General features: G+C 43.3%; 1 protein-coding gene across 1 annotated transcript in view; it reads right to left on the bottom strand.

Annotated features, from left to right (window-relative positions):
* LOC122564604 (uncharacterized) overlaps positions 1-20,898 on the bottom strand; it is a 53,909-nt gene that overhangs the window by 22,113 nt on the left and 10,898 nt on the right. Inside the window, exons 5-7 of the mRNA XM_087998690.1 lie at positions 19,966-20,050; positions 16,657-16,796; positions 4,826-4,964 (exon numbers count right to left, since the gene is read on the bottom strand). Coding sequence (XP_087854816.1) covers positions 4,826-4,964; positions 16,657-16,796; positions 19,966-20,050 — 364 coding nt within the window. The remainder of the gene's footprint in view (positions 1-4,825; positions 4,965-16,656; positions 16,797-19,965; positions 20,051-20,898) is intronic.

Genomic DNA, 20,898 nt, shown 5'->3' with positions numbered 1-20,898 from the left:
GAACATCCTAACACTTCTCTGCTTCTCTACGCCACCTCCCTGATTCAAGACTATCTCTTTAGCTAAGCGTTTGGTTCTTGACCTAACACTTTCTTGCTTATTTTGGGATCAAATTTTGTTTTATAACAGCACGGTGGATGTTTATTGTGTTTAAGGTTCTATATAAATATAAGTTGTTGTTGACAAGGCATTGCCATCCCTTTTTGGAGAGAGTGGATAATCTTTGCCTTTTTCAGCATCTTCCCTTCCATAGTGGAGATGACTGAGTGGGCTACAATCTTTCTTATTGCCAAGAATCAAGTTGCCAAAGTCCTGCTAGACCATAGGATTACTCTCTTATTAGAGAGAGAGACAGAGAGAGAGAGAGAGACAACTGATAGTGCTTTACCTGATGGTCATCATATTCAGGGTGAGGAGGGAAAAAGATAATAAGGAGCCCTTCATGGTCACCTCAGTTGGTGCAAGAGTTGAACCAATGCTGTTGGCATCACTTACCAGGCAAATGAGCTAACTGACCCCTTGCCAAGGAACAGACAAGTATAGAAAATCCATTTGGATCTCCAGAACTGCAGCCGCTCCCCTCCCCGGCACATCCCTTACAATCGCAACTTCCAGTTAGAACATAGAACAAAGAAGAATACAGCGCAGTACAGGCCCTTTGGCCCTCGATGTTGCGCCGATCCAAGCCCACCTAACCTATACTAACCCACTATCCTCCATATACCTATCCAATGCCCACTTAAATGCCCATAAAGAGGGAGAGTCCACCACTGCTACTGGCAGGGCATTCCATGAACTTACGACTCGCTGAGTGAAGAACCTACCCCTAACTTCAGTCCTATATTTACCCCCCCTTAATTTAAAGCTATGCCCCCTTGTAATACCCGACTCCATACGCGGGAAAAGGTTCACACTGTCAACCCTATCTAACCCCCTAATCATCTTGTACACCTCAATCAAGTCACCCCTAAACCTTCTATTCTCTAATGAAAACAGCCCCAAGTGTCTCAGTCTTTCCTCATACGATCTTCCTTCCATACCAGGCAACATTCTGGTAAACCTCCTCTGCACCCGTTCCAGTGCCTCCACATCCTTCCTATAATATGGCGACCAAAACTGCACACAATATTCCAGATGCGGCCGTACCAGAGTCTTATACAACTGCATCATGACCTCAGGACTCCGGAACTCAATTCCTCTACCAATAAAAGCCAGTACGCCATATGCCTTCCTCACCGCACTATTTACCTGGGTGGCAACTTTCAGAGATCTGTGTACATGGACACCAAGATCCCTCTGCTCATCCACACTACCAAGTATCCGACCATTAGCCCAGTACCCCATCTTTTTGTTATTCTTCCCAAAGTGAATCACCTCACACTTAGCTACATTGAATTCCATTTGCCACCTTTCTGCCCAGCTCTGCAGCTTCTCTATATCCTGCTGTAACCTGCCACATCCTTCCTCACTGTCAACAACTCCTCCGACTTTCGTATCATCCGCAAACTTGCTCACCCAACCTTCTAACCCCTCTTCCAGGTCATTTATAAAAATGACAAACAGCAATGGTCCCAAAACAGATCCTTGCGGAACACCGCTAGTGACGGCACTCCATGAAGAAACTTTGCCATCAACTACTACCCTCTGTCTTCTTCCATCCAGCCAATTCCTAATCCAAACCTCCAACTCACCCTCAATGCCATATCTCCGTATTTTGTGCAGTAGCCTACCATGGGGAACCTTATCAAACGCCTTACTAAAATCCATATATACCACATCTACCGCTTTCCCCTCATCAACCTCCTTCGTCACCTTTTCAAAGAATTCAATAAGGTTTGTGAGGCACGACCTACCCTTCACAAAACCATGCTGACTATCCTTGATCACATTATTCCTATCCAGATGTGCATAAATCCTATCCCTTACAATTCTCTCTAAGACTTTGCCCACAACAGAAGTGAGACTCACCAGCCTATAGTTACTAGGGTTATCCCTACTCCCCTTTTTGAACAAGGGAACCACATTTGCTATCCTCCAGTCTTCTGGCACTACTCCTGTAGACAAAGAGGACATAAAAATCAAGGCCAATGGCTCTGCAACCTCCTCCTTTGCTTCCCAGAGAATCCTGGGATAAATGCCATCAGGCCCAGGGGACTTATCTATTTTCACCTTTTCCAGGATTTCCAACACCTCTTCTCTACATACCTCAAAGCCATCCATTCTACTTATTTGTGACTCAGTATTCACATCGACGACAATGCCCTGTTCCTGAGTAAATACTGAAGAAAAGTATTCATTCAGTGTCTCCCCAATCTCTTCCGCCTCCACACGCAACTTCCCACTACTATCCTTGACTGGACCTATTCCTACCCTAGTCATTCTTTTATTCCTAACATACCTATAGAAAGCCTTAGGGTTTTCCCTAATCCTACCGACTAAGGACCTTTCATGTCCCCTCCTTGCTGCTCTTAGCTCTCTCTTCAGGTCCTTCCTGGCTACCCTATAACTCTCAATCGCCCCAATTGAACCTTCACGTCTCATCTTGAGATAGGCCGCCCTCTTCCATTTAACAAGGGATTCCAATTCCTTATTAAACCACGGCTCCCTCGCACGTCCCTTTCCTCCCTGCCTGACAGGTACATAATTATCAAGGACACTCAATAGTTGCTCCTTGAACAAGCTCCACATATCATTTACACTCTTGCCTTGGAGTCTACTTTTCCAAGCCACACATCCTAAGTCATGCCTCACCGCATCATAATTTCCCTGACCCCAGCTATAACTCTTGCCCTGTAGTACACACTTATCCCTCTCCATCACGAGAGTAAAAATCACCGAATTATGGTCACTATCCCCAAAGTGCTCACCTACCTCTAATTCTAACACCTGGCCTGGTTCGTTACCCAGAACCAAATCCAGTCTGGCCTCACCTCTTGTTGGTCTGTCTACATATTGTGTCAGGAAACTCTCCTGTACACATTGAACAAACACTGACCCATCTAATGAACTTGAGCTATAGCTTTCCCAATCAATATCAGGAAAGTTAAAGTCCCCCATAACAACCACCCTATTACTGTCACTCATCTCCTGAATCACCTTCCCTATCCTTTCTTCAATGATTCTAGGACTATTAGGAGGCCTGTAAAAGACTCCTAACAGGGTGACCTCACCTTTCCTATTCCTAACCTCAGCCCAAACTACCTCAGATGGCAAGTCCTCATCCATCGTCCTTTCCACCACTGTAATACTATCTTTGACAAGCAATGCCACACCTCCCCCTCTTTTACCCCCACCTCTGACCCTACTAAAACATTTAAATCCTGGAACCTGCAACAGCCAATCCTGTCCCTGTTCTAGCCATGTCTCCGTAATAGCCACAACATCGAAGTCCCAGGTACCAACCCACGCTGCAAGTTCACCTACCTTATTTCGTATACTTCTTGCATTGAAGTATACACACTTCAAGCCACTTTCCTGTTTACAGGCACCCTCCTTTGAAATTGATGCCATGTTCCTAACCTCCCTACACTCCAGGCCCTGCACCCTGAAGCTACAATCTGGGTTCCCATGCCCCTGCAGAGTTAGTTTAAACCCCCCCCAAGAGCACTAGCAAACCTCCCCCCAAGGATACTGGTGCCCCTCAGGTTCAGGTGTAGACCATCCTGTTTATAGAGGTCCCACCGTCCCCAGAAAGAACCGGAATCCCTCCCTCCTGCACCATCCCTGTAGCCACGCATTTAAGTGTTCTCTTTCCCTATTCCTCGAATCTCTATCACGTGGCACGGGTAACAAACCAGAGACAACAACTCTGTTCGTTCTAACTCTGAGCTTCCAACCTAGCTCCCTGAAAGCCTGTCTAACATCCTCGGCACTCCTCCTACCTATGTCGTTGGTGCCAATATGGACCACGACTTCGGGCTGCTCCCCCTCCCCCTCCAGGACCTGGAAAACACGATCAGAGACATCACGTACCCTTGCACCTGGGAGGCAACATACCAAACGTGAGTCTCTCTCGTTCCCACAAAACCGCCTTTCTGTGCCCCGAACTATCGAGTCCCCAATTACTACTGCTCTGCTCTTCTCCACCCTTCCCTTCTGAGTAACGGGGACAGGCTCCGTGCCAGAGGCCTGAGTCCTGTTACTTACCCCTGGTAAGTCATCCCCCCCAAAAGTATCCAAAACGGTATACTTGTTCTTGAGGGGAACGGCCGCAGGGGGTCCCTGCACTGGCTGCTTCCTCCCAGTCCCCCTCACTGTCACCCATCTATCTGCCATCTTTGGAGTTACTACTTCCCTATAACTCTGATCTATGACCCCCTCTGCCTCCCGAATGATCCGAAGTTCATCCAACTCCAGCTCCAGTTCCCTAACACGGTCTTGGAGGAGCTGGAGATGGGTGCACTTCCTGCAAGTGTAATCGGCAGGGACGTCGATGGCATCCCTCACCTCATACATGTTGCAGGAGGAACATTGCACTGCCTTCACTGCCATCCCTCTAAAGCTAACTTTTATTTAAAAAAAAACTGGGTCTAAAGAATACAACAAGCAAAATTCAGCACTTACCTACTTACCACAACAGATGTTATTATTAGGTTAGAGGAGGAGGGCGGGTGGGAGGCACTACCCGTGTAGTGCCTCGGGTTCCTCTCCTTCGCGCTTTTAAAGGGGGAAAAAACCTACCCAGGTAAGCTTACACTAACTGCTTCCGGGTCTCGGCTGCCCCTCTGGTCGTCGTCACTTCCCCAGCACTTACAGTAAAAGGAACTGACTTCTTTTGATTTAAGCTGACCTTTGAGCCTATGTACTTGCAACATCCCTGTCTTACCTTGCCATCCATTTTGCAGCGGGTGGTTGGTGGAACTTGCTGCTGCTTCTCCGTGAGGCTACGCAGGGCAAATTTCTTGTTGATTAGGGATGGCACAACTTGGGCTGAGAGCTTTCTAGAATCCTGACTCTCATCCACACTGTAAAAAAAGGAAAGAAAATAAAGTGTGACATTAAAAGAGAAGAGATTAGAAATTAAACATTTCAATCAGAATTAGTGTAAAAGTAAGTGAATTAATAATAAGATTATTGATGTCTGGAGACACTAATTAAAATCAAATAGTTTCATCAGGGTACTAACTAGATTCTCAAAGAGGAAATAAACTTCATGGATGAGCAGTTGAAACCTGTTGCTTGCAATTCCTGCAGCTTGTGGATCTTCAGAGCATTTCAGGTATCTTCAAGGGCTATGTATATAGTAAGTGTTCTCAAATGCTTAGAAACTCTGAACTTGAGGGGCAACTGGAGTCACTGCAGAGAATCAGGAAAAATGAGAGATTTCTGGATCAGACATTCTCGTTGGCCACCCCTACCCATAGTACAAGCTCAACATTACAGTTGTGTGACCATCAGGATGGGGCATGTAGTACAAAAGTCATAGAAGACTAGTGGGAGTGATGACATCAGAAGGACTATGGTGCCAGTGGTCAAGGAACTACACAGGAGGTATCAACAGGAGAACTGCAGTGTTATGGGAGATTCTACATGTGGGGATAAAGAGGCATTTCTGTAATTGTCACCCTGAGTCCCCATGGTCACCTCTCTGATAACAGAGTCCGCAGAATATCCTGCAGGAAAAAGGGAATGAAGAGAAAGTTGTGGTATATATTGGCACCAATGACATAAACAGAACAAGTATTGAGATCCTGCAGCCAGATTTTCAGAACTAGGACGTCAGCATAAAAGCAGAGTCACAAAAGGTAGCAATCTCTGGATTACTCCTAGTGCCATGCACTAGCATAAGTAGAAATAGGAAGATGGGGAGGATCAATGTGTTACTTGAAGCATGGTACAAAAGGGAAGGCTACAGATTGTTGAGAATTAAGACCAGTTCAAGGGCAGGAAGCACCTACTGAAAAGGACTGGTTGTACCACAGCAAACTGGGAGCATGTCCTTGCAGGAGGTATTGGCAAAGAGGGGAGTACCAATATTTTGAAGTCGAAAAAAGAAATCAAGTGCAGAAAGGTTTGTAATAACGGAGGAAATATTAGCATATTAATTGTGAGCAGAATAAGTAAACTTATATCTGATATTTCTGATGAAGAGTCACTGGACCCGAAATGTTGACTCTGCTTTCTCTCCACAGATGCTGACTTATAGAGTCATAGTGTCGTACATCATGGAAACAGACCGTTCGGTCCAACTGTCCGTCATGACCATAGTCCTAAAATAAACTAAACCCACGTGCCTGCATTTGGCCTGTATCCCTCCAAACATTTTTTAACTCATGTACTTATCCAAATGTCTTTTAAAGTCAGATGTCACACAACATTAGGTTATAGTCCAACAGGTTTATTTAAAATCACAAGCGTTTGGAGTGCTCCTCCTCTATCAGGTGAAGTGGAGGGAAGCACACAGGCACAGAAATATAGGCAGAGAGGTAATGGCAAGATAATTCCAGGTAATTGAGAGCATCAAAAGATAAAGACAAATTGTGTGAGTGGAGTGATGACAGGCTGAATAACAAGTCTTTGCAGTTGATAAAAGTGTCAAACAGTGAATAAAGTGTCAACAGCTCAACAGCAAGTGAAGGGATCACCTAAGATACGATTAATTAAGGCAGAGAGGTGGCCACCATCTTATTTTTGATTTTTTAAAATTATCTCTCTGCCTTAATTAATTGAAATATAGGTCATCCCTTCACTATCGGCCCCTCTCGGGTTCATTCTTAGTCAGTTCCTTTGAAGCACTTTCCTCTCTTGTAATTCTCATACTCCTTATGCTTATGGACCTTCTCTTAGCAATTTCAGTATCACTTTGTGCTTTTATGTCAAGTCAAGCCAAGCTCCCAGTATGGGTGATACTGACCTAACCAAACTCTGGCTTCCTGTGATTTGTGTTATAGTTGAGCACTTTGATTACTGCTATACAGTACCCCATATATATCTGCTGAAATCCAGAATGTCTTGACATTTGGTATGCTTTTCTCTATTGGTCAGAGTATTGAATACAGGAGTTGGGAGGTCATGTTGCGGATGTACAGGACATTGGTTAGGCCACTGTTGGAATATTGCATCCAATTCTGGTGTCCTTCCTATCGGAAAGATGTTGTGAAACTTGAAAGGGTTCAGAAAAGATTTACAAGGATGTTGCCAGGATTGGAGGATCTGAGCGACAGGGAGAGGCTGAACAGGCTGGCGCTGTTTTCCCTGGAGTGTCGGAGGCTGAAGGGTGACCTTATGGAGGTTTACAGAATTATGGCTGGCATGGATAGGATAAATAGACAAAGTCTTTTCCCTGGGGTAGGGGAGTCTAGAACTAGAGGGCATAGATTTAGGGTGAGAGGGAAAGATATAAAAGAGACCTAAGGGGCAACTTTTTCACACAGAGGGTGGTACGTGTATAGAATGAGCTGCCAGAGGATGTGGTGGAGGCTGGTACAATTGCAACATTTAAGAGGCATTTGGATGGGTATATGAATAGGAAGGGTTTGGAGGGAAATGGGCTGGGTGCTGGCAGGTGGGACTAGATTGGGTTGGGATATCTGGTTGGCATGGACAGGTTAGACCGAAGGGTCTGTTTCCATGCTGTACATCTCTATGACTCTATAATCCTCAAGTGATTTGACAGCATTGAGAGTACAGGGAATCACCAATTTACAAACAGGCCTAATGAAAGGGTTCAGAAAACTTTTACAAGGATGTTGCAAGGGATGGAGGATTTGAGTTATAGGGAGAGGTTGAATAGGCTAGAGCTGTTTTCACTGGAATATTGGAGGTGAGGGGTGACCTTATAGAGGTTTATAAAATTATGAGGAGCATGGAAAGGATAAATAGACAAAGTCTCTTCCCTGGGGTGGGAGAGTCCAGAACTAGAGAGCATAGGTTTAGGGTGAGAGGGGAAAGATATAAAAGAGACCTAAGGGGCAACTTTTTCATGCAGAGGGTGGTTCATGTATGGAATGAGTTGCCAGAGGAAGTGATGGAGGCTGGTACAATTGCAACATTTAAGCGGCATCTGGATAGGTATATGAATAGGTTTGGAGGGATATGGGCCAGGTAGTGGCAGGTGGGACTAGACTGGGTTGGGATATCTGGTCGGCATGGACAAGTTGGACCGAAGGGTCTGTTTCCGTGCTCTACATCTCTATGACTCTATGACGTGCTATTCAGCTATCGACACTCCATTCTTACTATTTGTACTTATCTGTTGACACTCTACCTGGAATTATCTTGCCATTGTCTCTCTGCCCATAAATTCTGTGCTTGTGCACTTCCCTGCATTTCATGAAGGAGCAGCTCTCTTGAAAGCTTGTGATTTCAAGTAAAGCTGTTGGAGTATAACCTGGTGTTGTGTGACTTCTGACTTTGTCCATTCCAGTCCAACACCTGCACCTGCACAAAATGCCTTATAAATGTTGTAACTGTATTCGCATCCCACCACTTCCTTTGGCAGCATGAACCACTCTGTGTAACAGAGTTGCCCCTCATGTCTTTTTTAATTCCTTCTCTTCTCACATTAAAATATGCCCCTGCCCTGAAATCCCCACTCTAGGGAAAAGACATCATAACCAAATCCCTCATGATTTTATAATCCTCTATAAGGTCACCCCTGTGCTGTGTTCTGTGTCATGGTGGAGTCCAAGTCCTCTGTGTTCCTAGTCAGTAATGGGAGTTGATTGCTCTTTTATTGCCCTAAGCATCTTAGTGTACATGTTTACCTGTGTTTTCCTAGTTTTTACCAGTGTTTATCAGTTTGTATCACCAAGTCACCCTTTATTTACTAGTGCACGGTACAACCTGTGATGCCCATTCTGCAAACTGCACTGGTTTGATGATTCTTTTGCTCCCCAGCTTCCTGATTTCCGCCTCCATTTTTGCCCACAAGGCAAATGGCACTGGGTGAACCTTTCAAAATCTCAGAATTGCGTCCTACTCAACATGTAAAGTGGCTTTGGTTCCTTTGATAGTGTCAAACCCTTCTTGAAAGACTGCTGGGTATTTCACTAAGACTTCACTGAGGCAGCATGTTTCCAATTGAAAAATGTTGAATCAATCTCGGTGAATCTTTCTCAACCAATACCGCCCCAATAGGCTTGGGCCCATCCTTTTTACTATCGTCAATGATAACTGCATCAACTGCTTCTCATAGGAGACCGGAACCGAATTCGTACCCTTAATCTGCAACAGTTCCGTGGTGCATATTCTCAGTCTGGCTGAGGTCTTGCACAAACTTAAAGGTTGGAGTCCAAGTGAATCTTATTAAAGATGGATTCTGCAACCACAGATACAGCTGCACCAGTATTGACCTCCATGGGAACTGGTTGACCATTTAACCAAACATTAATTGGTTCTGATTTGGGTGTCACTAAGCAATTTAATTGTTCCAATCCACATATAGGGGGACTTTCCAGGGTGTGCACTCTCCTCATCTCTGAGTTTTTCTATTCGAGTCAGGCCTTGCAGGACTCCTTTGCTGTTTTGTGTCCGCACACCGGTAACAACTACAATGACTTGTCGACCCAAATCCTGAAGAACTTTTAGCCACTTCGCTGAGGCTTGGCTATGTTGTTGGGTCCTGAGATGGGTTGGCCTAGGGTCCCTCTGCTCAGGACATGCCCTGCGATTGCCTACACACAAGTGGTGTTCCCTGAGCTCAGTGAGAGTGTCTGCTTCCATTAGGATACATTGTAGTTCCCATTCTCCACTTGCTGCACTTTCTAATGACAAAGCCAGCTACGTTGCCTGTTTTAAGTCCAGTTGGGCCTCAGTTAGTAGGCGCATCTGCATGGTTATGTCATTAATCCCACATACCAAATGGTCTCTCAGCTTCTCATTTAGGGTCAGCCCAAAATCATATGCCTCTGCAAGTCTTTGTAACCTTGTCAAAAATCCCGATATGGATTCCCCTGATTTTCTAAACGTTGAGTAAAACCAATAGCATCTCACGTTTAGAGGAGGTTTGGAGTTGTAACATTCCTTAACCAACTCTGTGAACTTCTGGAAGGATTTAGTGACTGGTGTCTCAAGTTCAGCCTTTTATAACCGAAAATGCTGCAGGTCCACACATAGTCAGAAGGGTTACTCATTGCTTTTCATCTGTCCCAAAGTCATTTGCCCCGAAAACAATTATGTTCTTTCCACATACTGGATCCAGTCTTCTTCAACAGCGTCAAATGAGTCAAGCTTCCCAAATAGAGGCATGATGCCAGAAATGCTTACCCCAACACCAAGATGACAGTTGTTCTTCAGGCATGTCCTATTCTATCCTTGTTGCGACTGAAATAAGAGCACAGAGGCTGGTATCCCGTCACCAAGTCACCCTTTATTTGCTAGGGCACAGTACATTGGCTGTGGCCATCCAGCTTGGAGTCAGTCCTCAACTGAGGAGATTCAAATCTCTTGGTTATATATTTTTCTTCTTCTCCTAGTTATGTTTTTTTTGTTTTTTAAGTAATTATTTTCAGTACATTTCTCCCTTTTCAAACAATGTGATAAGAGCTAGTGATTGCCAATCAAACTCTTGGTGACAAAAATGATCTGGAATAAGATTAGATTAATTACAGTGTGGAAACAGGCCCTTCAGCTCAACAAGTCCACACCGACCCGCGGCCCACTCACCTACATTAACCCCTTCACCTAACACTACGGGCAATTTAGCTTGGCCAATTCACCCAACCTGCACATTTTTGGACTGTGGGAGGAAACCGGAGCACCCGGAGGAAACCCACGCAGACACGGGGGAGAATGCGCAAACTCCACACAGTCGCCTGAGGCAGGAACTGAACCCTAGTCTCTGGTGCTGTAAGGCAGCAGTGCTAACCACTGTGCCACCGTGCCGCCCTAAGTGGTGAGTTTCACCAGGTATGACCCTAAATCTAACCATAACCCACCAATGATATGTTTTTGTTTTCTAAGCCCCCACACACCACCGTCAAACAGCGGTAGTGTTTAGTTATTTTCTCCTGATTGTATAGGTCAGCCAAGGCTTTCCTGATTGGCCCAGCTTAACAACCTCAAACAAGAGCCTCGCAGTCAGTGAGGTTTACGAGGTTCCAATCACTACATCATTCCAACAGAGACATTGTCCTGCAAGTGAACTAGTCTGAAAGCTTGTACTCTGGGGAGTTTGTAGACAATCTGACCTATCACCCTGGCCTGGCTGCAGCCCACTTGTTCATGGATACTCACCATATGCCTCCAATTTCCCAATGTGCTGGTGTCTGAACTGTGTTGAAGTGCCACTGAATCTTTCTTCAATCTCTGTACCCCCTAGTGCACTTACTTATGAAGCTGCAAAGGTTGAACAGTCTGCAAATCTGGGTAACTGAAAGCACAGAAGCATAAGGGGAAGGCTGAGGGTAAAGAGCTTGGGAGAATGTATGAGGTCATTTCCATGCACAGCCTCCAATTCAAGACATATTTCAGCTTGAAGATGAGAATTTAGTCGAGAAGGTGAATAAGCCAGCAAATAGCATCACACAAGATGCCCTCAGCATTGCCCAGTGTCATTGGATCCATTGCACTGGAACTGTGCCCCTCAGATCCATCCATTCAAGGGTGGAAGGTGATAGATCAATGTGATCCTCCATCAGTTATCTGCCTCACCCCATTGTTCAGGTCACCCTTCTCCTGCAAGTGATTCAAGTGAATGAATAATTGGAGTCTGTGATTGGAGTGAGTGAGTGAGCTTCTCCAACAATTTCTGTTTTTGTTATAAGAACAACTATGGGAAATGTAAAGATAATGTAAAAATTGCTAGAAAACCTGAGCAGGTATGGCAATATCTATGGAGAGAAAGCAGAGTTAACATTTTGGGTCCAATGACCCTTCAGAAAAAAAGTTCTGCTGAATTTTTCCAGAAATTTCTACTTTTGAAGCTATCTGGTAACCTGTATGTGCTAAATGGCAAGGCAGAGATGCTGTGAGTACCCAGAGTGAGTGAGTGTCAACGAAGCAAGCAAAAAGTATTACAATGCTCTTTCTTCCAATGCACAAGATGGGGGTCTGTAATTATGTGCAAAGCAACCTGACCACATAATCACAATGTATGGTATCACTGAACTCCAAGGTGCACCGTTGAAGTACTGAACTGTATTAATCTTTTTTTCCCAACTCTGTCCTGATGATGTGGTAAGGCTGACACTTTGCTGATACCAACCATAATATACAGTGAGTGCAGACAGTCATTGCCCATAGAGTGTGTCCTGTGATGTTGGGAATATTGACCAAGATGGACAACATGAGAAGGCATCAGTGAGCTGCAGCCTCCTGGTACCTACCCAGGCTTTCATGTTGGGAATTATTGCTGTCTAGTTTCTCTCCGCTGCCTGGGAAAATATCAAACTACATATAAATGAGGTGAGATCAGATAGAAATGAGATGTTAATGTTTGGAAATAGGCTGCTTCATACTGAGATTCCCATAGGTGGAAAATTGTACTTTCTGTGGATATGAGAGAACTTAATTTTTCTGATCTCGCTGTAGTTTCCCAATTAATTTGTCATTGCCTTCATCATTCAGGGACTGGAAAAGTTGCACCCCAAATCTCAATAGCTTACATTCTAGATTGTTAAAGGAACTGGGAGTGGGAATAGTTGAAGGTTTGTGATCATCTTTCCTGGATTGGACAGTGTTCCAGAGGAAAACCGAGTAGCCAATGTGACATCTGTATTCAAGAAAGGATCCGAAGACATTCTTATCAACTACAGTCTGGTCAGTTCAATATAATGGTGGGTGAGGTTTTAGAAACAATAATTGGGGGAAGACAAATCAAAGGGCACTTAGTTTGATTTCATTAGTCAGGACCAGAACGGATTTGTAGAAGAAATATCATGCTTGATGAATCAAATATTTTTTGATGAGATAACCAAGAAACGTTTTGATGAAGGAAATGCTATGAAGGCTGCATCTATGGATTTATAGAATGTATGTCATAAAAATCTGGTTACCAAAATTGAGGCTCATAAAATACAGAGACCAGTGTCAGGTTGGATGAAGAACTGGTTTAAGTACATTAAGCAATGAGTCATGTTAAATGGTTATTTTTCAAACTGGAAAATGGATCACACTGGTGTTTCCCAAGGTTCAATACAAGGAATGCATATAAAACATTGGAATAAAGTTTCAAATTTCAACATTTACTGATGTCACACCACCAAGTTTGGTAACAAACAATGAGGAAGGTTAAAAAAATTACTTGCAATGGGATAGAGATAGGTTAGCAAATAGGCAGACAAGTGGAAAATAGAACTTAATAGAGAGAAATATGTGGAGAGTATCTTGGAAGAAGGTGAAATATTATAAGGAGAAATAATATAAACTTAATTGTCCAGTTCTAAAGAATGTATAGAAACAGAGGATCCTGGATCTGTGAGGTGGCAGGAGATCTTGAAATATTACGCAAAACATATTGGCCTTTATTCATTAAGGTATACAAGATTATGACATAGTATTACAGATAAAGAAAAGTTGTTCCTACTGGTTAATGGTAGAAGGAAATACAGGTTTTGGTCAAGAGATGCAGGGAAGTTTTATGCAGCACATGGTAATAACCTGGAACTCATGACCTACAAGGGTGGATAAAGTGAATACAATTAACAATTTTGAAAGGAATTTTGATGGATATTTGAGGGAAAAAAGTTTGCAGGGACTTGGGAATGAAACCAACTGGGTTGATCTACAGAGACCTAGCATGTACTTGATTGGCCTTTTGATCTCCTGTACACTCAATGACCTCCATGGTCCTGATTTTGACCAGGATGTCATGGCTAAAATACCAGGAATCTCAAGATCTGTCCACAAACCTGTCATCTGTAATTTTTGTGGGGTCAGGATTGGGGCAGGCTGTGGTTCACAATGCACTGTTCTCAGAGGTTGCTGGCCACTTAAATGACCGGTTGCATTCACTAAAATGGTATTTCTTATCCACAGTGCCATTACGGAGGGAGTTCTAGAATTTTTGCCCAGTGATGCTGAAGGAATGGTAAAATATTTCTAAGTCAGGATAATGAGCGGCTTAGAGGGAACGTGCAGGTGGTGGTGTTCCCAGATATTTGCTGCCCTTGTCCTTCTAGATGGTAGATTGTATCTTTAGTTTGACTCACTGCAGAGCATCTTGCAAACATTGCCACCACTGTGTCTTGCTGGTGGAGGGAGTAAACACTGAAGATGTTAGAAAGGGTGCCACTCAAACAGCTGCTTCGTCCTGGGTTGTGTCGGGCTTCTTGAGTGTTGTTGGAGCTGCACCATCTGGGATACTCAATGAGTTGACATAGAAGGTGAAGGGGGTCAAGGACAGCAGGTGGAAGTAGACACTAATTTGGCGTCGAGGTGTGAGAGGCCTTGGGGATGGGTAGAGGACGTTAGGTTACATTTGGTTGGCATATGTGAGGAGTGAGAGAGTATGAGGGATGAGTGCTACCGGAATGTTTTACACTTCTCCTCTTTCGGAGAGATAAACTATCAGTTGGATCTGATCCAGAGACATGTTTGGTTGAGGCTCGGTATCCTTTGAGTTTAAGAGAAACATGTTTGTGCTTAAGAAATGTATAAACCCATTAGGACTTGCACAGTTGTCAAGAAATTATCATAAAAACACATGATACTAAAAAAAACTCGTGAGGTGTTTCATAGCACCTGGTTATGTAAAGAAATGTAGAATTTATGCTGCATGAATGATTTCCTAAATTATTATTTTCACAAAGTGGTGTCTATTGCTGGATATCTCCAGTTGGTTATTGAATGGAAATATCTTTTGACATAAGTTTTTTAAGTGCTTGACCAAGATGTTTATTCACTCTGCAAGTGAAATATTTGATTATATAAGTTATTGTTGTGGTTCTGTTCGCCAAGCTGGGAATTTGTGTTGCAGACGTTTCGTCCCCTGTCTAGGTGACATCCTCAGTGCTTGGGAGCTTCCTGTGAGGCGCCTCTGTGATGTTTCCTCTGGCATTTATAGTGATTGGTATCTGCCACTTCCTTAGTAGCCACACACTCAGATGACAAGCAACATGAGTTCGACTGAGACAACACTACTATTATAGGACAAGCCAAACAGAGAACAGCCAGGGAATTCCTAGAGGCATGGCACTCATCCACAGATTCAATCAATAAGCACATCGACTTGGACCCAATATACCAGCCACTGCAGCGGACAGCTGGAACTGACAACCGGAAGCGGCAGATACCAATCACTATAAATGCCGGAGGAAACATCACAGAAGCGCTTCACAGGAGGCTCCCAAGCACTGAGGATGTCACCTAGACAGGGGACGAAACGTCTGCAACACAAATTCCCAGCTCGGCGAACAGACCCACAACAACAACGAGCACCCGAGCTACAAATCTTCTCCCAAATTATATAAGTTATTAAACACTAGAGTAAGATGTTTGTTTTCTTACAGGATTTGTTCTTACAATTTCACTGGATTGGATGTTTATTTTATAACAGTGAGAATGTGTATTTGTTTCAGTTGTAACATAACCAATTGACTGGTAACTTCATTTTCTATCAAGATGCTTTCTGAAGAATGTCCACGCTGGATACTCAGTGAGTTGGCATGGAGAGGGATGGGCAAAAGATGGTAGGAGATCAGTGGCTCTGAATTAGGATAGGGGCTATAATGGGACATGGGGATGATTTGGGGCATATGGGACAAGAAAGGCCATGGGAAATGAGTAGATGGTGAAGGCGTTGAGTGATGCAGGGGCTATGAGGGTTTGGAGAGTGGCTGTAGGGATATATGTTGACAAGGATGGTGCATTGAGAGTGAAGGGAGTGAGGAGGTGGGAGCAGAAAAGATGTTTTCCTTTTAGGAACTGGTCTGCCTCTTCGAGTGTCTTTCCTGTTCACTCAGTACCCCTTCCTCAGAATGAAAGTATGAAATGCAGGCAATCATTTTTAACAGTCAGGAGTGAAAAGTGAGGATTTTTCCCAAACCAGCAAGAGAAATCACAGCCGATGAGTCTTAGGTGGCTTTTGTACATGACATAGTGTTATTTCAGTCTCTGCTCAACTGCACGGTTACTATAGTGAGCAAAGACACAAGAGACCCACAGTGTTTACAAGGACAGCAAGAGAATGAGAAAGACTATCTGGGAACTAACCTAGACCAACTTGTTCAATGAATCCAATGTACAACTTGTTTGTGATGTTGTTATGGAATCCACACAGTGTGGAAAGAGGCAATTTGGTTCATTGAGTTTGCACTGATCCTCCAAAAAGCATCCCACCCAAACCCAGCCCTCTACCCTATCTCTGTAACTCCACATTTCCCATGGCCAATCCAACCAGCCTGCACACTATCGGTAATTTATCATGACCAATCCAACTAGCCTGCACATCTTTGGACTGTGGGAGGAAACCAGAGCACCCGGAGGGAACCCACACAGACACAGGGTGAATGTCTAAACTACACACAGACTGTCATCCAAGGCTGGTGACAGGTCTCTGGCACAGTGAGACAGCAAGGCTAACCACTGAACTGCTGTGTTGCCTTGCTCAGAGCTGTCAGCTAAAGCACTAACTGTAAAAGTAATTCAGTCACTTGACTGAGATTCATTAATCGGCATTAAGCACATTGCCCTGCAGTGGTCATATTTTTCTCTAACACAGCAATATTTCACTCTCTCAATGTTATGCATGATCCAGGCTTGCTTTTTCTACATTACCTCTGGTTTGGTCCAGCCAACTCTAGTAAATGTTTTTTGCCCTTTGTTGTATCTTTCCATTCCTTGAGGAGCTGCTGTTGTCTGGCAAGGAAGGTGTATGGTTGCCCACCAGTAGGGACATAGTCTTTTGCCTTCTTTTTCTGAGAAGAGAAATAATCGTTATAACCTTCAATTCTTGCCATGTAGCCCCTCCATCTACCTTTGGAAAGCAGTGTTCCTCCAGTAGCCACATTTGAAAGACTAAACATGAACTCAGGTGCCAGGCGCCGGCAGGTGGAACTAGTTTAGTTTGGGATTATGTTCAGCATGACTGGTTGGACTGAAACAACAGTTTCTATGCTGTATGACTCAGGCAGGCCATAAGCAATCTCAGGGGAGGATGTCAGGACAGAAGATTTCTGTCAACCTTGGAGGATTGCAGCATTGTACCACAAGGAACTGTCAAATTGTGACACTTAAGAGGCAACCAGAGAAGTAACATGTTGGGATACAGAATAAAATCTGAGCCTTTGTTGTTTGTAACATTAATGGAAGGATGAAGGTGACAGTCAGTATTGGGGTTAAATTAATTCCATTGGGAGCTTTCTTTGTCAGAGTTGAGCAGTGTTAGATTGGTTATTGACAAAGGAGGGGGAGGCAGTGAAGTGGAAATGGAGATAAGCCTGTTTGGCTTGAATGCAGCAAATGGGAAAGATAACTGGTGAACAATGGCAGACATTTATGAAGATGGTTCATGACTCTCAACAAAGATATGTCTCAGTGAGGAAGAAGGATTCCAGGAAGGGAATACATTAACCCTGATTAATCTAGGAAGTTGAGGATGGAAACAAATTGAAAGAAAAAAACATACAATGTGGTGAAGTTTTAGTAGTAAGCTAGAAGATTAGGAGAGTTTTATAAGCCAAACAAAGATCAAAAATAATAGAGAGAAATTAAACTTTGAGGATAAAATTGCAAATAATATAAATATGAACAGGGAGAGCTTCCTTAAATATATAAAAAAGGAAGTGAGAGGCTAAAGTGAACATAAGCCCCTTAAAGAATGAGGCTGGAAAAATAATAATGGGGAACCATAAAATGACAGAGAAGCTGAATGAATATTTTGCATCCATCTTCACGCTACAGGACATTAATGGAATTCCAAAAATATCCTATCTAGTGGCACAGGATGGTGAGGAAAAGACAGAATAAATATTATTCCAGAAGAAGTACTAGGGAAACTAATGGGGCTAAGGCTGATAAACCCCGGACCTGATGGGATGCTTCTAGGTTAATAAAGGAAGCAGGAACATAGATAGCGGCGGCATCCTTAGATTCTTAGAATCCGAGAACTCTTAGATTTAAAAAAGTCCTGGACAAAATACAAATAATATTAACTAGTTCCCTACAGTATGAAAACAGGCCCTTGTTGGGCCCTTTAGCCCAACAAGTCCACACCAACCCTCTGAAGAGTAAACCACCCAGGCCTATTCCCCTACTCTATATTTACCCCTGACTAATGCACCTAACACTATGGGCAATTTAGCATGGCCAATTCTCCTGCCCTGCACATCTTTGGATTGTGGGAGGAAACCGGAGTACCTGGAGAAAATCCATGCAGACACAGGGAGAATGTGCACACTCCACACAGACAGTTGCCCGAGGTGGGAATCAAACCCGGGTCCCTGGTGAGGCAAAAGTGCTAGCCACTGAGCCGGATTTAATAGCAGAACTTCTGGAAATATGTAATAATACAAATGGCCTCATACCTGACATTTACTAGAATTCTTTTGGGATAGTTTGGATTTCTAAGAGGTGTTCAAGAAGGTACTGCATATAACACTACTTAATAAGATAAAATCACATCCTGTTGGAGGTGGTATATTTGTCTGAATAAAGGATTGGCAATTAGAAGACAGAGTTGAGATAAAGCGGGCAACATGTAACTTGTAGAGTACACAGGAATCAGTACTGGGATCACAATTATTTACAATACATACTCATGACTTGGATGAGGAAAGTGTCAAGTTCGTGGATGACAAAAGTAGGTGAGAAGGCAAATATTAAGGATGACACAAAGAGTCTGTGGAGAGATATGGACAGGTTAAATGAGTGGGCAAAAGACTTAGCTGATAAAATACAATGTGGGAAAGTGTAAGGTGGGAAGATTCAAGGAGCTGAATACTTTTTAAATGCAGAAAGTTGCAGCAAATAGGAATTTGGGGTCCTCACACATGAATCACAAAAAAGCTAACTTCCAAGCTCAGATGGTAAAAGGGATGGCGATTGGAACATGGGATTTTACATAAAGAGAATGGAGTAGAAAAATAGGGAAGCCTTGCTAAAATTATACAAGGCATTTGTCAGAGCTGTGAACAGTTTTGGTCCCTTTAATTAAGGAAACATTGGAGACAGTCCAGAAAAGGTTCATTAAATGGACTCCAGGTGGGAGGGATATTCTGAGGAGAGATTGAATAGTTTGGGCCTGCTCTCAATGGAATTTAGAAGAGTGAAAAGCGATGTTAGTGAAATATATAAGATTCATAAAGGACTTGACATGGTAATTGCTGAAAGGATGGATATCCTTCTGGGAGAGTATAGAACCAGAGGATTCTATGCCTTAAGAGATAAGATGGAATTTTTCCCTGAGGTAGTGAATCTGTGGAATTACCACAGAGGGCTGTTAAGGCTGAGTTGTTATATTCAAGGCTGAGACAGATTTTAAACAGTGAGGGAATCAAGAGGAAAAGTGGAGTTGAGGATTATCAGATGAGCCATGATCTCATTGAATGGCAGAGCAGAGTCGATTGGCCTAGTTATGCTCCTACTGACTCGTGGCCTTCGCAAGAGGTAGCCCAGCTTTGCTTCACTTGTAGCTTTCTCAATTCTGTGTCAGAAAGTCATAGGTTCGAGTCCCATGGCAGAGACCGGAGCCTGTTATCCACAGTGACACCTTTAATATGAAATGTGATGCTGAAATCCCTCCTGCCCTTTCCAGTGGCTATTACAGACCCCCTTGGCTTTATTTTGAAGTAGAGGAGGACCAGTTTGCCTTGGTATCCAATATTTGTCTCTCAGCTAACATTGGTAGAACAGAATATCTGCTCATTATCACATTGCTGTTTACATGGCCTTGCCATGTGGAAATTGTCTGCCGCAATACCTAAAATAAACACTTCATTGCTGGTAAAACACTTTGGAATTCTCTGAGGTAATAATGCCACTACAGAAATTCAAGTTTTTACTTTAAAAAAAAGGGACAGCTGCTAATAAGTTAGCCATGTTTAAAGTGACTGATAAACTGCAGAGTGTGTTATGGCTGAGACTCACCGTTTTTTGACTTTGTTTCTGTTCGTCATGGGGCTGACCCTGGAACCTGAGTTCTTGGACAGTGACCTGCCGTGCAGATGTGATGCTGTTTAATATCATGAGAGAACGTGTCAGTAAAAATGAAAACTATGACACTACCAAAGCACAAATCTTACATCGGAGATTGGATCATATGTTTCACAACTCAAACTTAACATCTACAAATAAAGTAACCACAGCCTGAGGCAATGAAATCACTTCAAATAGTTTTCAAATCCTTTTGGTGCAGCTAATCGGAACAATTCACCACCACCCAATGCACAGTCGCACCCACCACACCATCCACATTGCAGCAAACTGACCACAGTGCCTTCCTAATCCTTGACCCTACCATCTAGAAGGATAAAGGTGGTACGTACTTCGGGAAACCCCACCTGCAAGTATCCTTCCAAGGCACTCATCACCCTAAGTGGTCAAGGATCTGTGTTAGGGCTTCAGTTATTCACATGATTTATTAACAACTTGGATATTGGCACATAAAGGTCATGTATCCAGATTTGCTGAAATAAAGTGGATGTCCAAAGAGGCTTGGGAGTTCAGTGCATAGACATTTAAAATGTCACAAACAGGAGCAGAAGAAGTCATGAAAGCTAATGGAATGCTGGCCTTAATATCTAGAGCACTGGAACACAAGAATGAGAAGTTATGCTGCAGTTATACAAACCCTGGTTAGAACACATTAGGAGTAGATCTGAGCACCACATTTTGGGAAGGTTATATTGGCCTTGGAGGGAGAACTATGTAGGTTCACAATAATGATACCTGGATTTCAGGGATTACATTATGAGGAAAGATTATACAAAGTAGGTCTGTTTTTTCTAGGATTTAGAAGGTCAATGGTGATCTGATCAAAATCTTTTAGAAATGTTTGGAAATGATGGGGTAGATAAAAAT

Source organism: Chiloscyllium plagiosum, unplaced genomic scaffold (genome assembly GCF_037043375.1).
Source record: "Chiloscyllium plagiosum isolate Xiang-an unplaced genomic scaffold, Cpla_swu_hap1 HiC_scaffold_21, whole genome shotgun sequence".
Lineage (NCBI taxonomy): Eukaryota > Metazoa > Chordata > Chondrichthyes > Orectolobiformes > Hemiscylliidae > Chiloscyllium > Chiloscyllium plagiosum.
Note: the sequence above shows the minus strand (reverse complement) of the source record. Positions and strands in the feature narration are given on the sequence as shown.